Genomic DNA, 22,111 nt, shown 5'->3' on the forward strand with positions numbered 1-22,111 from the left:
GACCCAGGCCTCAGCAATTGAACAGAAACTCTTGGATGTGTTTGTCGTCTGTAGAAAACAGTGATATCAGCTCTGCTTTGTCCAAGCTGACCGAGCCAGCAGCAACTGTGCCCATTTCCAAACTGTCTGTCTCCAACATGGTGCACAGTGCCCGGAAGCACATTCGCCGCCATCGACGCATCGATGAGTCGCCCCTTAACACCGAGATACTCAATTCTGTCCTTCTGGTAAGAGTTAATCATGTAACCTGTTTAAAAGGCATTAACTAGTCGGAGTTGACTAATACTTGACTGAGTTTTAATGGTTTCAGCTCATTTTATGAGGAAACTGATTCTGACAGAAGAGGTGTGGATCCCGTGTTAGGAGACGGTGAGCGTGATATTCAGAGCAGCAGAGACCTCGGAGCGTGTGGTAGTTTGACTCGTACTGATGTGGCTCCTCTGCTTCTTTTCACAAACAGTTTTTCCTTCCTGGTCACTGTTGAGCCCGTCACACTCAGCAGCTCGAGCTCGAGCTAAGACAGCCTTGAATCTTAAAACTACAGCCGTAATTGCATTTATGTCTTAGAGTGCTGGCCACAGATATTGATCCCATCTGACAGCAGCTCAGTAAAGCACAAGAGCGTCATCTTAAACAGGATATCAGGCAGCGTTCTTATTTTTATTGTCTACTTCTGGTCACATCCTGCTTTTGCCACTGAGCGATCAGCATCCTGTGTTTTATCATGAAGTGATGACTACGTGAGCTGCACTTGTTTAATTCTTCTAACATCTAGAAAACAACAGAGTTTCTAAATGACAGACTTATTTATTTGTGTTTGTGTCTCTGTTTCCAGATGCTGCTGTGGAGAAGTCTGACTGTAAGAATAACACTCAGCTGTCCAACTCCAGTGGGACATCGGAGCAAGAGAAAACCTCTGATTATGTATGTTTGCCTCTTCACCACTCGCACACTCAAGGTTACACTCAGGTCAGGTCCAATATAAGTTTCAGAGTGAAGACAGGCTCAGTGCTGTCAGTACTTTGTCAGGATTTTTATTAGAATGTATTAAATTTGGTGTCCTGCTGTTTGATTTCATGCTGGTCTTTTCCCTCGTTGTAGAACCTTTTCCACCAGCTGAAGTCAGCCCCCAGTGACAGTCTGACCTACCGTCTGGCTCTGTGTGTGTGTCTGGTCAACTATTACTACGGTGGGCTGCGGGCTGTTGGACACCTCTGGCAGGAGTTTGTCCTTGAGTTGCGTTAGCGGTGGGAAAATAACCATTTTATTTGTGGGTGGGTACCTCACAGGCTCGTGCTGCTTTGATTTTAAAGATGTCACACATATTAACATTTTCATTTTATAGCAGGTAAAATAAGTATTGAACACGTCAGCAGTTCTCTAAGCAAATATATTTCTAAAGGTGCTTTGATGTGAAATTATCACCAGATGTCGGTAACACAGGGACATTAAACACACAGACATTTATTTAGTACTTTATACAAATGTTGGTGATGACAGTTCATGGCAGCTTCTGTATGGAGAAACCAGTCCCATCATTGCTCATGATTTTGACCCACTCACCACACAAACAGTCTCTAAATCCCGAATGCTCCGTGGATCCTTCCCACAGATTCAGCTCAGGTGATTGGCTGGGCCGTTCCAGCAGCTTTACTTGATTTCTCTGAAACCAACAGTTTCCATTGGCTGTGTTTGAGATCATGGTCTTGCTGAAACATCCATCCTTGTTTCATCTTCATCATCCTGGTAGATGGCAGCAGATTTTAATCAACAATGTCTCCATTCATCCTTCCTGGAGTTAGATTTAATGGCTCAGTCCCTTTTGCAGCTTGTTATAAAGTTTTTATGCATAAGTTTTCTAAGCAATCACACATTTTTTTGGGAACATCAAAATCATAATGCTCCCACCTCCAGTGTTGCTGTGGTGTTTTTGGGATGCAGCCACCCAAACACGGTGTGTTTACAGCATTCAGAGAGTTTTGCTCTTAACAAAGGCAGTCGCACTTTTCTCCTCTCCCTTATCTTCCCTGCTTAGCCTCTTCTGTCCTTGTCTAGTCTCGTGTTTTTTGTATTACTTTTCCCTGGAACACTCTCTCACAGTCTGTTCTCTAAAACCTAAAAGAGGAATTATGGATTGGATCAACTGCTCCCTGAATGCAATTGACACCCCTTTCTCAACGAGAAGTCTGGGCTCGGGTGAGCCTGAGTGCTGAAGATATCTACCTATTCGGAACCATGGTAACAGGGTTCTGGCTGATTGGAGCTGGCTTGGCCCTGACTTATCGAAGAATTAAGAAAGCGGAACCGGCTGTTCAAACCCCCACAAGGCTGCCCGCTGGGATTCAAACGATGGGAAGAGGCGTGAGTTTCTCAAAATGGGCTCATTGAACGCAGCATGGATAAGATCTTGGAGAAGCTTACGGCTGCTGTGAATACTCAGAATAAGACTTCTGAGTGCAAATTGGATCACATCTTGGAGAAGCTCACTGCGGTCGTTGTTAACTTGTTATTTTCTGTTATATTGCGAGAGTACTGTTGCCCGCGAAGGGTTGTTGTTGGTGTGGAGAAAAATGGCGTAACAAATAAAGCGCTGGGAGTGAGACTACGACGTCGTGTCTTTTGAGTTAACAGTCGTGAGTTCTCAGAATCGGCTCTCTGAGCACAAGAATGACAACATCACGGAGCGCAAGTTTGATAACATCATGGAGAAGCTCACGGCTCTCCAACGGGAGATTGAGAGACCAGTGTCGGAGTGTTAGAACAGCTTTGAAATTCATATGAGCTGTTCGCACTAAAGTAAAAACCTCCATCACTTATGCGGATACCCCTTCGGCCCCAGCCGTGGGCTCAAGGCTGGAGCCGAACAACAACTCCCTGATAACGACTGTGTGTAGACTGTTCTTCCCACTCCATGCAAGGCCACCTGGGTTGGCTGGAAGACTGTTTACTTAGCCTGGCAGGGAGGAGGACACTGTCTCAGCTGAACTCTGGACACGCACACACTTACACAGACATATATATACACATGCAGATGTACACTCCTCCCCCCTCCAAACGCCTTCGACGCTTATTCCCCTCCGATGCTGACGGTGGATCAAGGAGACCAGCGCACGCAGGCCCGGATGTGCTGTCTACACTGGCTGTCTCTCACCCTTTACCCATCCCTGTTGCTTGTCATGTGTTTCTTTCGTGTATTAAGAGTTTTTTCATGTGCAGAGGTGTTTTTTTTCTGTTCTCAAACTGATCTCCCTGTTGGAGCTCAGTCTGGGGGGAGTTATTTTTGTCTCCTTATCTTTGGTGCATTGTGGTGCATTTTCCATTGTTATACCTCTCTGACCTGTCTTCCCCATGTGATGTTTGTGCCATGTATGTATGGTCAGAAGGGTAAGATGGCGCTGGCAAAGGTCGGCAGCCTTAACCCAATTTCCATCGGGGTCAGCCTTCAGGATCAATAAAGTTTTATTGAATTGAATTGAATTATGTGACCAAACTATATTAAAGTTAAAGCGTATTGTTGTACCTATGCATTACACTGGAGCAGAGCTTACATACATTCTTACCTGCTTACACTCATCATTCATTGGTGGAGTTGCCCACCCCTGGGTTAAATGTTTGTCTGTCTCTCTGTGTTCGCCCTGCGACTGGCGACCTGTCCAGGGTGAACCCCGCCTACATAAGTAAAAGAAATTCTTATACACACATTAGCGTCAGTGTGCCCTCGAGTTGCTACATGTCTGCTAGTTTTACTGTTCAGGATGTTTTGTGTGTGTGTGTGAACTGCCTGCAGTGAACATAACTGTGCAGTCACACACACAGTAGTCACAGAGAGTACTGCTGTGGTAGGGTGACCATAAAGAGGACACTGGGCCCAGTCATGAAGAACTTTAATAATACTGTTAGCTTAAAGAAAACGACGTCTTCTCTGTGCAGTTAATGAATGGGATATTAATGAATTAATAATAAATGTCATGTAGGCTTTTACAAGTAAACTAGTGTGAAATAAGAGGACTGTTGATCAGCCTACGCTGTGGAAAGCTGTGACTCTGTCACTGACACGTGTGGCATGATGGATGCAGTCATGCTGGGAGAAGCTACGTGAGTGCAGAAACCTCTTATCACCAGACGATCACGTGGTCGTCAGTTTTCAAACAGCTCATTGCAGTTTGATAAATCATCTTCAGAGGTTATTTGAACCTTGTCTTTGCAGAGACCTGCAGACCTGAGGCAGTAATGCAGTGATAATGACCAGCACACAGTGTAAGTCATGCTGCAGCTGCCCTGAATCTACAGTGTTGGTTATTCCCACCATGTCTCTATGTTTCTGATCCAGTGTGGACGAGCTCTTTATTCAGTCTGAACTGGTTTTAATACTAAAATACAATTGATTTGTTATTCATAGATTTTCAGATTTACTCTTACACAAAAAAGTAAAACATTTTTGTTGCCAGATCACACGTATTTACTTCCAGTCCTGAACAGAAGGAAATCGTTTTGATGCCTAAATGACATTTTATGTTCAGTGACAGCCTGGTGTGCTTGGGTCCATGAATGCAGTGGTGTCGTGAGTGGGCCCTGTTCGAGTCGTCAGTGCCAGTATGAGGTGTCAGTGAATATATTTACACATTACTTCATTTAAAGTACGAGTTTGTGTCTCTGTCCACAGGCAGCCAACCCCGGCTGTGTCCTGGAGGATTTTGTGCGCTGGTATTCACCTCGGGATTACGTAGAAGAGGAAGTGGTCGATGAGAAGGGCAACACGATGGTGACGGGGACACTCAGTCCCAGGATGAAGATCCCAGGCAACATGTGGGTGGAGGCTTGGGAGACTGCCAGGGTCACACCTGCACGACGCCAAAAAAGACTTTTTGATGACACCAAGGAGGCCGAGAAGGTCTGAAGCAGGTCGTTCGTTTTGCCACATGCGTGTTTTAAGCCAAACGTGTTTACTAAGTGGATCACAAAGTGTTTTCATGAATGTTTCTGCTGATTTTCAGGATCCGCTTGTGCCATGGGACCGTTTTGGCTCATGTATGTTGGAGAAGTCAGTTTAACACAGATCTGTGCTCACAGACATGTTGAAGCATTTTCACATGTTGATGAAAAAGGATCTGATGCTGTCACACACGATGTTTAACTGACACACAGCAGCTCTCTGTGGTGTGATGGTGTTAAATGAAGAACAACTTTAAACCAGCTTCTATTAATGATCCGGTCGGCTTTATGGGAAAGGGACAAACAGTAACTGGGGTTGTTTCCTCACCCAAAGAGGGTCCTGGATTTGGACCCGGGCAGGTCCCTGCCAAGCGTTTGCATGTTCTTCCTGCACATATGAAAGCAGAGCTCGGAGCTCCAGTTTGCACCATCACTGAAAATGTTGCCTGTCTTTTAAAGACATTGTTTATCCAAAAAGAGAAAGTTAAAAATAATGCTCACTGATAGTCTTATGACAGATTTAAAGATCTGGGTATGACTGGTCCCTCTGTGAATAACCATCATAGAGAAAGGTCACCGTTTATCTGGAGTCTTCTTCAGAGGCAGCCTGTTGGCTGTGCAAAAATATTCTGTTGATCTGAAAGAGCAAAAGGAAAACAGAAGCCAGGCAAACTAAACTTTTTGGGGGTTTGTCTTTAGGTTCTGCACTACATGGCGATGCAGAAACCTGCAGACCTGGCCCGTCACCTCCTGCCCTGTATACTTCATGCAACTATTCTGAAGGAAGAAGGTAAGTCCTCACCGTTTGGTTGAGAAACACGTTTATATGAAATAAAATCAGGGAAAATAACTCTAAGCCCACAGCAGGTAAATTACAGTAAGACCGAAACACAAAAAACTAAAGATATTAAAATAAGTACTAAGAAAATGAAATGCAACCCGAGATGTTAATGGAGAAAAAAAACCAGAAGCTGCATGAATAAAAAAGTAGAAATCTTGGACGCTGCCAGCATAATGCACAGGCTTTTGACGGGGCTCGCACACAAACACAAAGCAGAGGATTAAGCATCACCAAATATGTTTCCAAGCCAAAGAAGATAAGATGAAGCATACCTGCGCAGCGGTGGGTGATGAGGAGAGGCCGCAGCGTGTCTGACTTAAAGTGCAAGTTTGTGACAGTTTAAAGCTTAGCAAGCTAAGACGCCAAATATCCAGAGCACAAAGACAAGTCAGAGGGCTTTTTCAGACACACACTTCTAAACCGTCGTGCTCAACAGTGTCTCTGCTAAAACTGCGTCTGTGCTCTGCTCCTGTAAAGTTGCCTATCGAGTGCTTAATGATAAGGTGCATGGTAGCTGCTTTCCTCTGCAGGTGGACAAAGGAATGACTTCTCTGCAGACAGGCTCCTGGCAGAGCCACTGCAGAGGAACTCTTTATAATCACTGACTGTGAAACGTGAGGACTGTGTGGGGATGTGCAGACGGGGGCGCGACGGCTGGGAAACGAGGAGGGCTGCAAGTGGATGCACTGTATGATACACGCTGGCGTCTAGACAGCTCAGTCCTGAGCTGAGTGATGTAATGACTGATTGCATCGACACAGTCATTACATCAAAATACAACCCCTTTTTTTCGGCACTGAAATGAAACAGGCTCCGCCCACACAGCCGTTCTGTATCACAGCTGTGATGCAAAAAGATTTGGGCACCACTGGTATAGAGTGACTGGAACCCAGAACCTGGAAGTGTCCAGTGATGTGAGGGTAAAGGACGTCTCACTGTGTACTTTGGTGCACAGATGAGTTTGGTCGGTTCAGTGAATGCAGCCCATGAGCTGCAGAAAAAGCTCAAATCCTGAGCCCCCCAAGATTTGGGCTCAAGATGTGTTCTGCACTGCAGGCCCTTGGACTCCATCAGGGTTTGGGCCAGTTTTGAGCTCTTATAAGTATCAGAGATGGACACGTGATATTTTCAGGGCTGCGTAGGCATGATGGGTAGAACATGACCCTGGTGTTAAAATGCAGGTAAATGTGATTTAGTTTAGCTACCCAACCCTCACTGTGAAAGGAGCCTGGAAAGTTTCCCCAACATGAATTTCTTTCAGTCAAGTTTTCTCCAGTAATGATCAGAAATCAGATAAAACCCACTCTTTATTTTATTCTACACACAATAAATTGATAATTATTCCAGGATACAGAAAAGTCTAGATTTCGTCTTCAGACTGTCACATCTGGAGCAGGGCATAATTTGATTTGGTTTTTAGAAGAAGCTAAAGATCTTTCAGTCGTGTTGCTGTTGTTCCCTGACACCTGCAGTGCAACCATTAATTTAGCTAATGAGAGTTCACGTATAATTATAACAGGTCTTAGTTTCTGGATCGTCTCTAAGTTGACGGTATACTGCTAAGACCAGTTCTGAGTCTAGAGACAGCCAATGAGAGACACTAGTAAGGACATCACTGAGGAGAGTTTTCTAGTACTTTGGAGAAACCTCAATCAGCTAACGTCCTGCTGTGATACTCAGACCTTTTCTCTAATTAAACCAGAAAGCTAGTTTTCATTTATTCTGTAATATCCCAGAATGTTTCAGCAGGTCAGAAATGCTTTGGTGAATATCCAGGTTGTATGCAAATTAATTCTGATTAAGTCTGGACTACAAAATACAAAACATAGCAACAATAATGTCCTCGTTTCACTTCTTTAAAAAATGTATTTTGATCTTATGACACTTACTAAAAGCTTTACTTCCAGAGGTTGGCAGAGACGCTCTGTGCTGATAACACGTGAATGTGTGAAGGTTTGTATCATATCTATCTAATAGACTCCAGTTTGTGCATGTACAGTGGGGCAAAAAAGTATTTAGTCAGCCACCGATTGTGCAAGTTCCCCCACCTAAAATGATGACAGAGGTCAGTAATTTGCACCAGAGGTACACTTCAACTGTGAGAGACAGAATGTGAAAAAAAAATCCATGAATCCACATGGTAGGATTTGTAAAGAATTTATTGGTAAATCAGGGTGGAAAATAAGTATTTGGTCAATAACAAAAATACAACTCAATACTTTGTAACATAACCTTTGTTGGCAATAACAGAGGTCAAACGTTTACTATAGGTCTTTACCAGGTTTGCACACACAGTAGCTGGTATTTTGGCCCATTCCTCCATGCAGATCTTCTCGAGAGCAGTGATGTTTTGGGGCTGTCGCCGAGCAACACGGACTTTCAACTCCCGCCACAGATTTTCTATGGGGTTGAGGTCTGGAGACTGGCTAGGCCACTCCAGGACTTTCAAATGCTTCTTACGGAGCCACTCCTTTGTTGCCCGGGCGGTGTGTTTTGGATCATTGTCATGTTGGAAGACCCAGCCTGGTTTCATCTTCAAAGTTCTCACTGATGGAAGGAGGTTTTGGCTCAAAATCTCACGATACATGGCCCCATTCATTCTGTCCTTAACACGGATCAGTCGTCCTGTCCCCTTGGCAGAAAAACAGCCCCATGTTTCCACCCCCATGCTTCACAGTAGGTATGGTGTTCTTGGGATGCAACTCAGTATTCTTCCTCCTCCAAACACGACGAGTTGAGTTTATACCAAAAAGTTCTACTTTGGTTTCATCTGACCACATGACATTCTCCCAATCCTCTGCTGTATCATCCATGTGCTCTCTGGCAAACTTCACACGGGCCTGGACATGCACTGGCTTCAGCAGCGGAACACGTCTGGCACTGCGGGATTTGATTCCCTGCCGTTGTAGTGTGTTACTGATGGTGACCTTTGTTACTTTGGTCCCAGCTCTCTGCAGGTCATTCACCAGGTCCCCCCGTGTGGTTCTGGGATCTTTGCTCACCGTTCTCATGATCATTTTGACCCCACGGGATGAGATCTTGCGTGGAGCCCCAGATCGAGGGAGATTATCAGTGGTCTTGTATGTCTTCCATTTTCTGATGATTGCTCCCACAGTTGATTTTTTCACACCAAGCTGCTTGCCTATTGTAGATTCACTCTTCCCAGTCTGGTGCAGGTCTACAATACTTTTCCTGGTGTCCTTCCAAAGCTCTTTGGTCTTGGCCATGGCGGAGTTTGGAGTCTGACTGTTTGAGGCTGTGGACAGGTGTCTTTTATACAGATGATGAGTTCAAACAGGTGCCATTCATACAGGTAACGAGTGGGGGACAGAAAAGCTTTTTACAGACGACGTTACAGGTCTGTGAGAGCCAGAGATTTTCCTTGTTTGAGGTGACCAAATACTTATTTTCCACCCTGATTTACGAATAAATTCTTTACAAATCCTACCATGTGAATTCATGGATTTTTTTTTCACATTCTGTCTCTCACAGTTGAAGTGTACCTCTGGTGCAAATTACTGACCTCTGTCATCATTTTAAGTGGGGGAACTTGCACAATCGGTGGCTGACTAAATACTTTTTTGCCCCACTGTATGTGTATAAATGTGACAGTCTTGGGGTCTCATGCTGTCAGGATTGAGCAGACAGTTGTTCTTGTCCTGTGTGCAGGATTTCATTAACCAGCTGCTGAGCATGGAGACAGTCATCACTCAAGCTCGCTCGCTCAAGGCCAAGTTCTCCGTTCCTGAGGACGACAGCGGAGAGGCTGCTGATGAACTGAAGAAGTGAGTCGCAGAGTTTTAGCTGCGCTCACTGACAGCTTTGTTTGTGCTGTTGGTGACATGTAACCGTCTTCACCGTCACTACAGATAGTTAGTCAGTAACTTGTTGTCACGATGAATCTGTTTCACAAAGACGGCGTCTGAAGGATCACAGTCAGTTCACACGTTTCTTTCTCGCTCATGTTGGTGGTCTTATTTTATAGTTTTGGTGTCTTCAGGTTTCACATGTTCTTATTTAAGTGTTTTGTTTTGTGGGAATATTGTAACATTTTCCACATTGTGTGTTGTCTCTAGGTTTGTGAGCTCCCTGCTGGAGGAACCAGAGGTGGTAGTGACAGGAGCAGGCCAGGGCCTGGCTGGCAGTATAATCCACAGACTCTTCATCAGTGCTCAGAGGGTAACTCTCACTCTGCCTCCGTGTCCTTCCCACGTCTTGCTGTCAGTTTCATGCATACAGTCATGTATTTGTCATCTATAGAGACATCTTTAGAGGTACACACACACACCACACTTATTCAATATCAGCATCAAGAATAGGTCGGTGTCCCGGTCCTAGAACAAGACATGAAGTCAGCGCTGTTTTATTTATATATACTTCATGTAGATGAAACTGGAAGGACGTGGTCAGCACTGATGTAAAGACGCAGTGTTTTCTGTCAGTGTCAGGAGAGTCTGCTCTATTGTAACGTTGTTTCTTCCTGAAACACACAATTGCTGCTGCTGTGCTGTGAAGCACGTTCAGAGCTATAAGAACCAGTCTGTTAATTATCAGTTAGACTGTGTGACAATTCTTCAGGAAAAAAGTTGTGCAGCTCTCTCCACAGTGGAGCAGATCTCCTTCCTGTCTTTGACGCTTCTTTTTCTCTTTCTGCAGTAACAACTATTAATGTGCATTTGTATATGTTTACAGTGTTAGCAGAAACAAAGCTTTGGTGGCCGTGACTCCAGAGATGGAGCCGAGTATCTAATCGAATCATCGGTTTGTTCTTTAAGCCTTAAAAGTGTCCATGTGCTCCACACTGGATCCCAGATTGACTCTGATGCATCAACTGGAACATGAATTCAAAATCCTGCTCCTCACATACAAGGTCTTAAATAATCAGGCCCCATCTTATCTTAATGACCTTGTAGTACCATATCACCCTATTAGAGCACTTCGCTCTCGCTCTGCAGGCCTACTTGTTGTTCCTAGAGTATTTAAAAGTAGAATGGGAGGCAGAGCCTTCAGTTTTCAGGCCCCTCTTCTGTGGAACCAGCTTCCAGTTTGCATTCAGGTGACAGACAAAACTTTCCTCTTTGATAAAGCACATAGTTAGGGTTGGATAGGCAACCTTGATTAGTCTGCAATAGACCCTGTGCACGAGAAAATGCTAACTTCCTGTTTTAAGATCGGATGCAGGGTTGTACATTTCCGGTAGCTTTACTTTGCGGTCAATTGCTGCTGCAAAGATGGACTCCAAAATCATGTCCAAAATATGAAAACAGAAAGATGGCGTTAAGTTACAAAGAGCAGAAGGTGGGAACACGCACCACTGCTGTGTCATTAAAAAAATCAAATGATCAGTTTTGACGTTTGAAGCGTGCAGATCGATTGGTGGTTTACATCACTCAACACAAGCAGAACTGCATTACAGAATCAGAAGCACATCTCTGTATAGTGACAGTTCTTATGATTTAAACAGGCAGATGTTCAGCATTCAAACTACAGGTGAACAATAGTCAAAGGTTTCCCTGCTAGTCAAGTACACACCTACACAGCATGTCAACAAACCGTGGTAAGGGTCTCTATGCATGAGTATTTACGAAGGGTATGTTGTGACGTACCTTCAAAATTACAGCGGTCCCTCGCTATAACGCGGCCTCGCTGTTTCGCACATTTTTTTTGTGCAGGTTTGCATGGTTTTTTTTTTGTTTTGTTTTTTTTTTGCGCACAGCGCTTTGTGTTCTGCGTCCTGATTGGCTGCAGACTATTGTTGATCTCCTCCGTGCCGTCTCTCCTGTACAGTACAGAATCGCTGATTCATTAATGATTCATTGATGTTGAATTATCTCTCAGCTGCTCTGTTCTCATGTGCTGGACCTGAAAACACGGTTTGATCTTTGGTTTCTGTAATACTGGACTTATTTGTCTACGAAGGTTTGAACTTTGAGAGCTTAAACAAGAGAGAAACGTGTGAAAATGTTCATGCCTGTCTGAGTGTATATCAGAATCAGAATACTTTATTGATCCCCCAGGGATCAATAAAGTGTGTAGTGACGGGTTTTACCTTAAAACATCTATAATAATTGTAAAAAATAAAGTTGGCTACTTCAGATTTCCCCAATCGCAGGTTATTTTTAGAACGTAACTCCCGCGATAAACGAGGGAGCGCTGTATACAAATACTGAGAAGTATAAAATTTGAATCCTGTCTCTCTCTGAGGCGCGGGGGGAAAAAATATCGACAAGTCGATCAACATCATCTACAGATACATTCGACATCTCGAGAAATGTAAATCGCCACTTGATTCGTCCATTTGGTTGAAAAACCCGACCGTGAACAAGGAGCGAATATCACACCGGAAACTAAGCGCTATGCGCCGGAAGTAGCATATGCTAAGGCGCACACAGGTCTAAGTTATAGGTCTAAGTTCCCCATAATGCACTGGATGTTTCTTCTTCACTCAACATGTGTTAGTAGACCTCTCTGCATTCAGTCCGTCTGCCCCTCATCTATCGATGGATGTTTGTTAGAGGCTTTGGTTCCCACTGTCGCTCACAGACGGTCACCTAATGTTTCCTGTGTAACTGCAGGGTCTTTGCCTTATAACATAGAAGCAGCTTGAGGTAACTGTTGTTGTGATGCTGTGTGTGTGTAATAAAGCTCCCTTACTGACAGTGGGTCACCACAGCTTGTAGCTCCATGTATTTGATGTGGCACGTTTGCCCTCGCTGACACAACCTTAAAGGGATTTGTGTGTATGAATAAAGTTTATTGTTCATACAGTTCATTGCCGTATGTCTGTGAAAGGCTGAATGAGGGTTGTAGCTCCCTCAGCAGCTGTGGAGCGATGGAGATGTGGTTGGTTAGACACGCTGCTTTAGTTTACACTACAAACCACACTCACCTGTTTACACTCCTTTTGTGTTACAACCACCTTGTTACACTCAAACACCAGATGATGCATCTGAGCCAACTAAGGATTCACTGAGACTGAAGAAGCTCGAGATCATAAGAATTTGAGGCTCAGCTGATACAGTATCATAGGAGAATCCAACCATTGTATGTCAAGAGACTATAGGCAGTGAAAGCTCCATCTGGAGGAGGAACGACGTGGTTCAGAGCGTTGCCTCCTGCAGCTGGTGACATGTTCAGATTTCAGCTCTGTCGGTTAGAAAGTCTGTTTTTGTTTTTCATCTGTGTGTTGCTCTTTCATCCTTTTCTTCTTCCTGTTTCTTGCATCAAGCTGGCTGACTTCACCACTGATGAGGTAACCATGAGCAGTAAGCCTCGTGTCGCTCACAGTTACATTTAACATAGTGCGATAAACACACTCAGTCATTATAAGGTACATCCTCTAAAGGTTCACATAACAGACAAACAGGATAATAAAAATAATCTGGTTCTTTGCAGCGTCCTCAGATGAACAACACACGACATTATTACACGTCTCAGTATTTGTTACACTGAACACAAATATAAACACAACACTTTTGTTTCCATGAGCTGAACCGGATCCTGACTGGTTTTGCGACATGTGTGTCATTGTGCTACACATGTACGGCATATTTCAGAGTGGCCTTTTATTGTGGGCAGTCTCAGACACACCTGTGCAATATTCATGCTGTCTAATCAGCACCTTGACATACCACACCTGTGAGGTGGGATGGATTATCTGCCATAAACAGATATTGTGGTCAACAATTTCAGTTCTAAAGTCACACAGCAAACCATTGTTATGGAACACAAATACAAACTGTGTTGATACATAATACAAAAAAATTGTAGCAATATGGTTTGAAATGCGTAAAGGTAGTGTGTTAGGGAGCAATTTATCTGACTCGTTTCCCTTTCAGTGTTCACACAACAAAGTAAATTCAGTGTGTTCTGAAATCAATATATTTCTTCTATGACTTTCAGGCTGGTAAGCAGGCAGGGCAGGTCAGAAGATGTCTTCATCATTTCTTCCTCATTAGCTTCCAGCAACTGCTTTTCTCTTCATATCTTCTGTAACACATTCACAACAGTTGATATTAACAGTGTTTAACCTGCTTTTTCTTTTCAGGTGGAAGTTTGGAAAGCTGTGAGGGTCTCAGGCAAGGAGTGAGCAAAAAACAGAGGCTCAGCTCTTTTCTCCTGTTCTAGTGGTGACATCTTCAGAGAGCTTAGGATAAGTGTCTCCTCCATATTTGGAGCTTCCCCCCTTCTGCACACACCAGAAGGTATGATTCACTCTTTACTTGTGGCAGACGAATCTGTAGAACAAAGAAAGAACATTACAAAAATATTTTCTTTAATCATTCATTAAACTGAATTGTACATCATGTTTAATTTGGCCATTAGAGGTAAAGTATTCTTGGGGAAGACTAAACCCCAAATTGCCCCAATTCTATTTATACAGCACCAACAGCATAACGGTCAGTCGGTGCCTTTTTATATTGCAAGGTAAAGAACCTGTAATACCTATAACATATTACAGAGAAATCAGAGAAAAAATCAGTTTAAAAAAAAGACTTTAAGTGAAACTTGAAACTAACTGATTTGTGTCATCTGGCTTCATAGATAAATGTATGTTGTCTAAGGGAAGCATGTTTACCCACACAAGCTTGAATATATCAATAAATAACATTTAAATAAATGAATAATCCCCTTTTTACTAGTGGTATATTATTATGTCTGTAATACAATGTTATCATGAACATTATGAAATACTGCTCTGAGGTTCAACACAGAGATTAAACCCTGTCATAAGAAGATTGTAACATTCACTAGTAATGTGCTATGATACAAATCTAAATCCTGGATGAATTCATTCAAACAAGCCATTCCTCTACAAATGAATCACAGTTGATGTTTCTATTCCACATTTGATGATGAAAGTCTTTGAATAACCTTGTAGGAGTGTGGTCTAATAGACATTGATGCTTTGGATGAAGTAATTATTGAAGCTGACTTGGTAAGTTCAATAGGACCAAAAGTGTTTGAATACATGTCAGCAGTTAATAAAGTTGTTATACTTTCTAAGTACCTGGTGTTGCTGTGGTTTCTCTGTTGTGCTGTTGTTTGGTTGTTGTTTTTTTCAGCAGGTAACCAAGCAGATTTTCAGTGTGTGTGTCACACTGATCAGTGTCAATTTAGGATTCAATATCTAACCCAAGGATATTTGACAAGGAGACCGGATTAAAACATCAACACAACTGGACAAACCAGTCTACCTCATGAGCCACAGCCTCCCATAATTTTAATAGAAATCCAGTAAACCTTGCAGTGAACTCATATTTATCATTATACATCCTAGTAAGTATAGTGAAATAAAATGCATTCTTTTACAAAGTAGGAGCATTTACAAACACGTTTCATGAACGTTTAATTAAAAACGCGTCTTATTTCATAGTGTAATCATCACATAACTTTTTCAAAGCACACTTTGTCTTGAACCGCCCACTAATTATATTCACACTAAGTATATATCCACACAATAATATCAGGGATTTTAAAATCTAGTCCCTTTATTGAATTCACACTGGGTCTTTATGGACTCACTAGCTTAGCTTAGCTTGTAACCGACTCGCTAGCACCATGACCTTTTCACCTATCCCTCATGCCCATTCTTGCGCAGGGTTTCAGATGTTTTTGTTACTTCTGTGCATCCTATAGCAGTAATGATACTTGTAATAAATGTAGTCTGTTTCATATGGAGGCCAGAATCACTGAAGGCCCAACTCCACACCCTTGAAAAACCCATAGCTAGCTAGTCCCCTGTTGGTGTGCCCAAAGCTAGCATAGGCACTGTTAGCGCGCCTCCAGCAGATTGTCCCGAGCTCCTGGGAAAACAGGATGGCTGGGTGACGTGAGGATGAAGCATAGTCCTAAACAGAAGACCTCTGTATATCGCCAACCTGTTCTTTTTCTAATCGTTTTTCCCCAATGGGCAACGTTTGCTGAGAAAAAAACAAATTCATAGATTTATTACTTCTAGACTGGACTACTGTAATTAGTTATTAGCAGCATGTCCTAAAAACTCCCTGAAATGCGTTCAGTTGATTCAAAATGTTTTTGTCAGATCATTTCTCAATATTACTTACATTTACAATAATGGTTTATGCCGCAGTGGGGAATAGATTGTATCACAGTAGATGTCTTTCTGAAAGTGCTGTAACTACGTTTTTAAAAAAAAAATTCATCCAATGTTATCATCTTTAACGCCATGTGGCTGTAGCTCAGGAGGTAAAGCAGGTCATATATTGATGCAAGGTTGGTGGTTTAAACCCTGGCTGTACCACTCTGCATGCCTGAATATCCTTGGGCAAGATACTAACACTAAGTTGTTCTCCCATGCATCCATTGGAGTATGAATGAGTGTAATTGGTAGATAAAACGGACTTAAGCATAGAAGAATGTGATTGTGTGAATGAGGAATAAAGTGCTCTGGGAGAGTAGGAATCAGTCCTGTTACCATGTGCCAGTGCAGAGCAGCTACCTGAACTCTACTCCCACAGAGGTTGATTATCTTGTTTATAATTTTACATCTTTACTATGTACAACTCTGAAAAAGACCACTTCCAATCAGAAGTCCTTGACTCTCTGGTATAACTTTCAGACGCACACATTGAAGCAGATAATTTGGAAGCTGGAGAGAAAATGGCATCTAATTTAGAAGATCATAATTTAGCCTGGAAAAATACAACACATTACAATTCACCACTGAAGGAAACAAGAACAACCCTTGGTTTGTCTTCAGCACTGTAGCCAGGCTGACAAAAAGTCAGAGCTCTGTTGAGCCAAACTTTCCATTAACCGTAACTAGTAATGCCATCATGAATTTCTTCACAAATAAAATTTGAACAGTTGGAGAAAAAAAATGGTTGCATGGTTGTTGGCCAGCTCCCTTGGTGGTCCAGGGTAGCTCGGACTTTTTGAGAACCTGGGGCCACGGCTTATACCAGGGTGGCCTCTGGTCCTCTGTGACTCTTGCCCTTTGGTTGTAGGCACTCCATCTGGGGCCTCCCTCCTGTTGGGATGGACGTGCAGGTGTTGCAGAGATGTGTGGCCTCTGGTCTTAGGTACTCTTGGGGGCTGCGGATGGAATGGATCTCCTGGATCTACCTCTGTCTGCCTCTGACTCCTGGGGGCTGTTATTGCAGCTTCCCACCCTTATTTTCAAGTACATTTCATGACAGAGACACAGACATTCAGTCTCTTTCTCACAAACCACAAGACATCTGTGCATTTTCATATTTTTGTGTTCCAGGTGCTATATGTTTTTTCCAGTTGGTGATCCAGTGTGCATTTCTATTTGTACTGTATCCTTAGTTTGACCTCCTTCCTTTTTTTTCTCCTGCCTGTCCTGCCTTAGGATTTGTCATACTATAAAAGATATAGATATAGATCATTTAAGGAAAATGTGTTTGGCACAACAGTGCCTTCAGATCATAATTCTGATTGCAAAACCTTCTAGACAGGACAGGATTTTTGTTTTAAAAAAAAGAGTTTCAGTCAGGTTTCAGAGCTCATCACAGCACAGAAACAGCTTTAGTGAAGGTTAAAAATGATCTTCTTATGGCCTCTGACAGTGGACTCCTCTCTGTGCTGTCCTGCTATACCTCAGTACAGCATTCAATACTGTTCAATATATAATAATTTATTACAGCTTGCTTCCCTTGTGCAGTATCATTAGAAAGCACAGAGTACATTTTCACTGCTATGCAGCTTTATCTATCCAAAAAGCCAGATACCACACATCAATTTGTTAAACTGCCTGTCTTAATCTAAATGTCTTAAAGACATAAAGACCTGGATGACCTCTAATTTTCTGCTTCTAAATTCAGGTCAAACTGAGGTTATTGTACTCAACCCAAAATTTTAGATGTATGGTATCTAATCAGATGCTTACTCTCTGGATGGGGTTAGGATATGTTCTTCAATGATCACGTTAAAGAAACACGTAGGCCTGCTTTCCTACATGTTTCTTTAACGTGTAGAATGCAATATCTCTAAAATTGGAAATATCCTGTCTCAGAGTGACGCTGAAAAACTAGTTCATGCATTTATTACTTCCAGGCTGGACGACTGTAATTCATTATTATCAGGAAGTCCTAAAAACTCCCTGAAAAGCCTTCAGCTAATCCAAAATGCTGCAGCAGGAGTCCTGACAGGGACTAGAAAGAGAGCAGATTTCTCCTGTTTTGGCTTCCTGTTAAATCCAGAATTCAAAATCCTGCTCCTCACATACAAGGTCTTAAATAATCAGGCCCCATCTTATCTTAATGACCTCATAATACCATATCACACTAATGGACTGCTTTGCTCTCAGGCTGCTGGCTTTCTTGTAGTTACAAGAGTAATTAAAAGTATAATGTGGTGGGATGGATGTGGATGGATATGTGTGTCTGTGCAGTTTCTGTGTGTGGGTCTGTGTGTGCATGTGGCTAGGAATGGGCCTTGATCCTCAGGGACATTGTTATTAGGGGTGGGGGATTCCCTTCCTGCTGCTCCTCACTGGTTGCCACAGACCTACCCACTTCCTCGGGATTTGAGCGCTTGGTGACTCCGGGGTACCTGACTGGGCGTTTTGGCGTGGTTGGTCGGCTCCCTTGGAGATGTGGTCTGGGGTAGCTTGAGAGCCTCTTTATCATATGGTGGAGCACAGCTGGGTTTTGGGTGGTTCTCGAACATCTCGGGGACTGTGGCTCCATCTGAGGCTCGTGTTGGGGTGGCCGGCCTCCAGCAGGGTTGACTGTCCAGTGCCTCTGGTCTGACACCCCCATCCGAGCTGTTGGAGCTTGTTCCGGGACCTCCCTCTTCTCTTGGCTGGGGTGGATGCATGGTTGTCATCGGGCTGTGTGGCCAGGTCTCTTAGGTGCCGTGAACAGTCAGGATCTCCTGGGTCTTTCCCTGTCTGCTTCTGGCTCTAGGGGCATGGCATTATTGCAGCCGCTCATCCTCAATTTTCAAGTACGTTCAATGACAAACACTTATACACAGGCACTCACATTGCCTGTCTCTCTCTCTCTCTCTCTCTCTCTCTCTCTCTCTCTCTCGCTCTCTCACACACACACACACACAGAGGAAAATTGCATATTTGTTTGTTTGTGTTTTTGTGGTGTGTATCGTTTGTGTGTGCTTTGTTACAGAATCTATTCACTTCATCCTCAACCCCCCCCCCCCCCCCCTTTCTATTTTTCTGCTTTCTTCACTTATCTTTCACTAGTCTGGCCTTTACCCCTGTCTCGTCCTGCATAACAACATCTGCAAGACAGTCATATGAATAGTAAAATAAACTAAACCAATAAAACAAAAACATTAGACTACATGGATTCTATGGTGCTTCCCTTGGGAAAGCAAATATGGTTAGCACAACAAAGTATTCAGAACATAATTCTGCTTGCCACAACTGCTGGACAGGATAGGTTAAAAAAAAAAGAAAAAAAAAAAAGAAACTACAATGGGAGGCAGGGCCTTCAGCTTGCAGGCCCCTCTGTGGAACCAGCTCTGAGTCTGGATTTGGGAGACAGACCCCCACTCTACTTTTTTGATTAGGCTTAAAATTTTCCTTTTTGACAATGCACACAAAGCAAATCGTTGCGGCTGGATTAACACTGTATTAGGTCAAGGCTGCTAGGGGGTTCCCATGATGCATGAAGAAGAGTGTTTCTTCTTCACTCACTATGTGTTTATACACCACTCTGCATTTAATCATTGGTTATTATTAATCTCTGGCTCTCCTCTACAGTATGTCTTTGTTCTGTCTTCCTCCCCTCACACCTAACTAACTGGTCAGGGCAGATGGTCGCCCCTCCCTGAGTCTTCTTCCTGTTGAAAGGGAGGTTTTCTTTCCACTGTTCCCAAAGCACTTGCTTATAGGGGGTCATATGATTGTTGAGATTTTCTCTGTTTTGTCTATATTATTGTAGAATCTTTACCTTACAATAAAAAGTGCCTTGAGGCAATTGTTGTTGTGGTTTTACGCTATATAAATGAATTCAATATATAAACAATTTTAATGACAGTGACATTGCTGACAAATCTGTAGAAACTATATACTGACTTGCAAAATCTCAAATGATTTTTTGTAATCCACTACACCAAGTTCTGAAACTGTTTGAGAGTAGAGGTGATGTTATTTTCAGTATAAATAAATAGTACATTCAAAATCAACCCAAGACCCAAAAAGATATGAGCCCCCCAGAACAAAGCAAAACAATATTTTTTTATGTTTTGTACGGTGTCTTGTATATGAAATGAAGTATCAAATAAAAACATTTCACTGAAGACGTGTTGAAGCTTTGACATATTGTTGAACATCCCATAATTTAAATCTGAAAAATAATGTTAGGCCAAACAAGGACATAGAGTCTTTCCCAGAGTTATTTTAAGGAGACTTGCAAATTACATATTTGTTGAGGAAAAATCTATTCTACTCAACCAATGTGGAAGTTAAATGGGAGACACAGATTCATTTGATTGATGTTCCCGATCTTTTTACTCAGACATTCTAATGTAGAACACTAACTGTAACTGATACAATATTTCTATAGCATTATGTCTGTACCCTGTGGAACAGGAGCAGGTGGCGGTGGAGAGGAATCACCAGTGGGTAATGGCAGGCTGGAGGTGCTTTCCTTCTCTGTAACAAATGCAAGTTTTCAATAGTGAATGTACACAGAGACTATGGGTAAGCTAACTGTGACAACCACTGTAATAGTTTATCAAATACATTGGAGAATCAAACAGATACATGCTTGTTTTTAAAAAGTGCTTTGTTTCTCATGTCAGGCAGAGAAAGACAATATGAAAGTGGATTAAAGATAGGCTTACATCCCTTGTTGCTTCCACACAGTGGGCAGGCAGAGCAAGAGATGATGGGCAGCTACTCAACTCTGTCATTGGATGAGAGAGAGGAATGTCAATGTTTATGATGTGTGTGCACTGTTGCAGGCATTTGGCTGTTTGTGTGCACTGTTTGCCATCCACATTTGTAGTAACACAAAGAAGAGAGAGAACCGATTAAAAAACAGTACGTATATGAGATGAACAGAAAGAAAAGCAATGCGTGTAAATAGAGGAAGAAAGCAGGTGGGTGAAAGCTGTGAAGTCAAATTGACTACTCACTTTTTTAATAGCCCCAAATGAAGCAAGGCACATGCTTCATGTCACAGGTGTCGAACTCCAGGCCTCGAGGGCCGGTGTCCTGCAGGTTTTAGATGTGTCCTAATCCAACACAGCTGATTTAAATGGCTAAAAGACCTCCTCAACATGTTTTAAGTTCTCCAGAGGCCTGGAAATGAACTAATCATGTGATTCAGGTGTGTTGACCCAGGGTGAGATATAAAGCCTGCAGGACACCAGCCCTTGAGGCCTGGAGTTTGACACCCCTGCTTTATGTGTACATGCTTTTGCACCACATTTATCCATCAGTCCAGCAGTATCACTGATCTTTAAAAACCTCATGACACTGTATTAAGATCCAATTTTCTGCATACGAGCGGTATCTTTAGAATCGCTTTTTATCACCATGTTCTGACTGAGGCCTCCAATATAAACAGACATGGCCGGGATTGTACAGCACTTTGTTTATTCATAGTGGATCAGTGTCGTTTTTCAGGACAATACAGTGAGTTATACAGTATCTCACAAAAGTAAGTACATTTTTGTAAATATTTTGTTATGTCTTTTCATGGGACAACATTGAAGATTTGGCACTTTGATACAATGTAAAGTACTCAGTGTGCAGATTCTATAACAGTGTAAATTTGCTGTCCCCCTAAATAACTCAGCGCACCATTAATGTCTAAACCGCTGGCAACAAAAGTGAGTACACCCTTAAGTGAAAATGTCCAAATTGTGCCCAATTAGCCATTTTTCCTTCCTGGTGTCATGTGACTCGTTAGTTTTACAAGGTCTCAGGTTTGAATGATGAACAGGTGTGTTGAATTTGGTGTTGTTGCTCTCACACTCTCTCATACTGGTCATACTGGAAGTTTAACATGGCACATCATGGCAAAGAATTCTCTGAGGATCTGAAAAAAGGACTGATACTCTATACAAAGATGGCCTAGGCTATAAGAAGATTACCAACACCCTGAAACTGAACTGGAGCACGGTGGCCAAGACCATACAGCAGTTAAACAGGAGAGGTTCCACTCAGAACAAACCTCGCCATGGTCGGCCAAAGAAACTGAGTGCACATGCTCAGCCTTATATCCAGAGGTTATCTTTTAAAAATAGATGTATGATTGCTGCCAGCATTGCTGCAGAGGTTGAAGGCGTGGAGGGTCAGCCTTTCAGTGCTCAGACCATACGCCGCACATCACATGCCTGTCATCCCAGGAGGACGCCTCTTCTAAGGATAATGCA

The 22,111-nt window shown here is 42.8% G+C and overlaps 3 protein-coding genes across 15 annotated transcripts in view; 2 read left to right on the top strand and 1 right to left on the bottom strand.

The window, feature by feature from the left end:
* Nucleotides 1–7,638, top strand: part of LOC113009881 (uncharacterized) — a 29,069-nt gene extending 21,431 nt beyond the window's left edge. For 4 of the 11 annotated variants that reach the window (XR_013911835.1, XR_013911837.1, XR_013911839.1 and 1 more), the window contains 4 exons: nucleotides 836–924; nucleotides 1,102–1,274; nucleotides 4,664–4,891; nucleotides 5,632–6,103. The gene's annotated coding sequence lies outside the window, so the exon portion shown is untranslated. Of the gene's footprint in view, nucleotides 1–54; nucleotides 228–835; nucleotides 925–1,101; nucleotides 1,275–4,663; nucleotides 4,903–5,631 lie in introns of all 11 variants that reach the window. The other 7 variants (XR_013911840.1, XR_013911841.1, XR_013911834.1 and 4 more) reach the window with 6 other exon arrangements.
* Nucleotides 7,639–9,332: 1,694 nt separating this feature from the next.
* On the top strand, nucleotides 9,333–13,959 carry LOC113030463 (rab3 GTPase-activating protein catalytic subunit-like). Of its 2 annotated transcripts, none has more exons than XM_026181948.2 (3): nucleotides 9,333–9,558; nucleotides 9,850–9,952; nucleotides 13,821–13,959. In XM_026181948.2, exons 1-3 carry the CDS (start codon nucleotides 9,398–9,400, stop codon nucleotides 13,860–13,862), a joined length of 306 nt encoding a protein of 101 aa, XP_026037733.2. In that variant the 5' UTR covers nucleotides 9,333–9,397; the 3' UTR covers nucleotides 13,863–13,959. The 2 variants fall into 2 exon arrangements, 1 of the variants encoding a protein (XP_026037733.2); XR_003273585.2 differs by lacking the exon at nucleotides 13,821–13,959 and adding an exon at nucleotides 10,466–13,188 and having other exon boundaries at nucleotides 9,335–9,558.
* dmpk (DM1 protein kinase) overlaps nucleotides 13,142–22,111 on the bottom strand; it is an 80,002-nt gene continuing 71,032 nt past the window's right edge. Inside the window, exons 13-15 of one of the 2 annotated variants that reach the window (XM_026181946.2) lie at nucleotides 20,573–20,634; nucleotides 20,307–20,381; nucleotides 13,142–14,010 (exon numbers count right to left, since the gene is read on the bottom strand). In XM_026181946.2, coding sequence (XP_026037731.1) covers nucleotides 13,921–14,010; nucleotides 20,307–20,381; nucleotides 20,573–20,634 — 227 coding nt within the window. In that variant the 3' untranslated portion in view covers nucleotides 13,142–13,920. The remainder of the gene's footprint in view (nucleotides 14,011–20,306; nucleotides 20,382–20,572; nucleotides 20,635–22,111) is intronic. The other variant, XR_013911832.1, reaches the window with a different exon arrangement.

This window comes from Astatotilapia calliptera, chromosome 10, assembly GCF_964374335.1.
Source record: "Astatotilapia calliptera chromosome 10, fAstCal68.1, whole genome shotgun sequence".
Lineage (NCBI taxonomy): Eukaryota > Metazoa > Chordata > Actinopteri > Cichliformes > Cichlidae > Astatotilapia > Astatotilapia calliptera.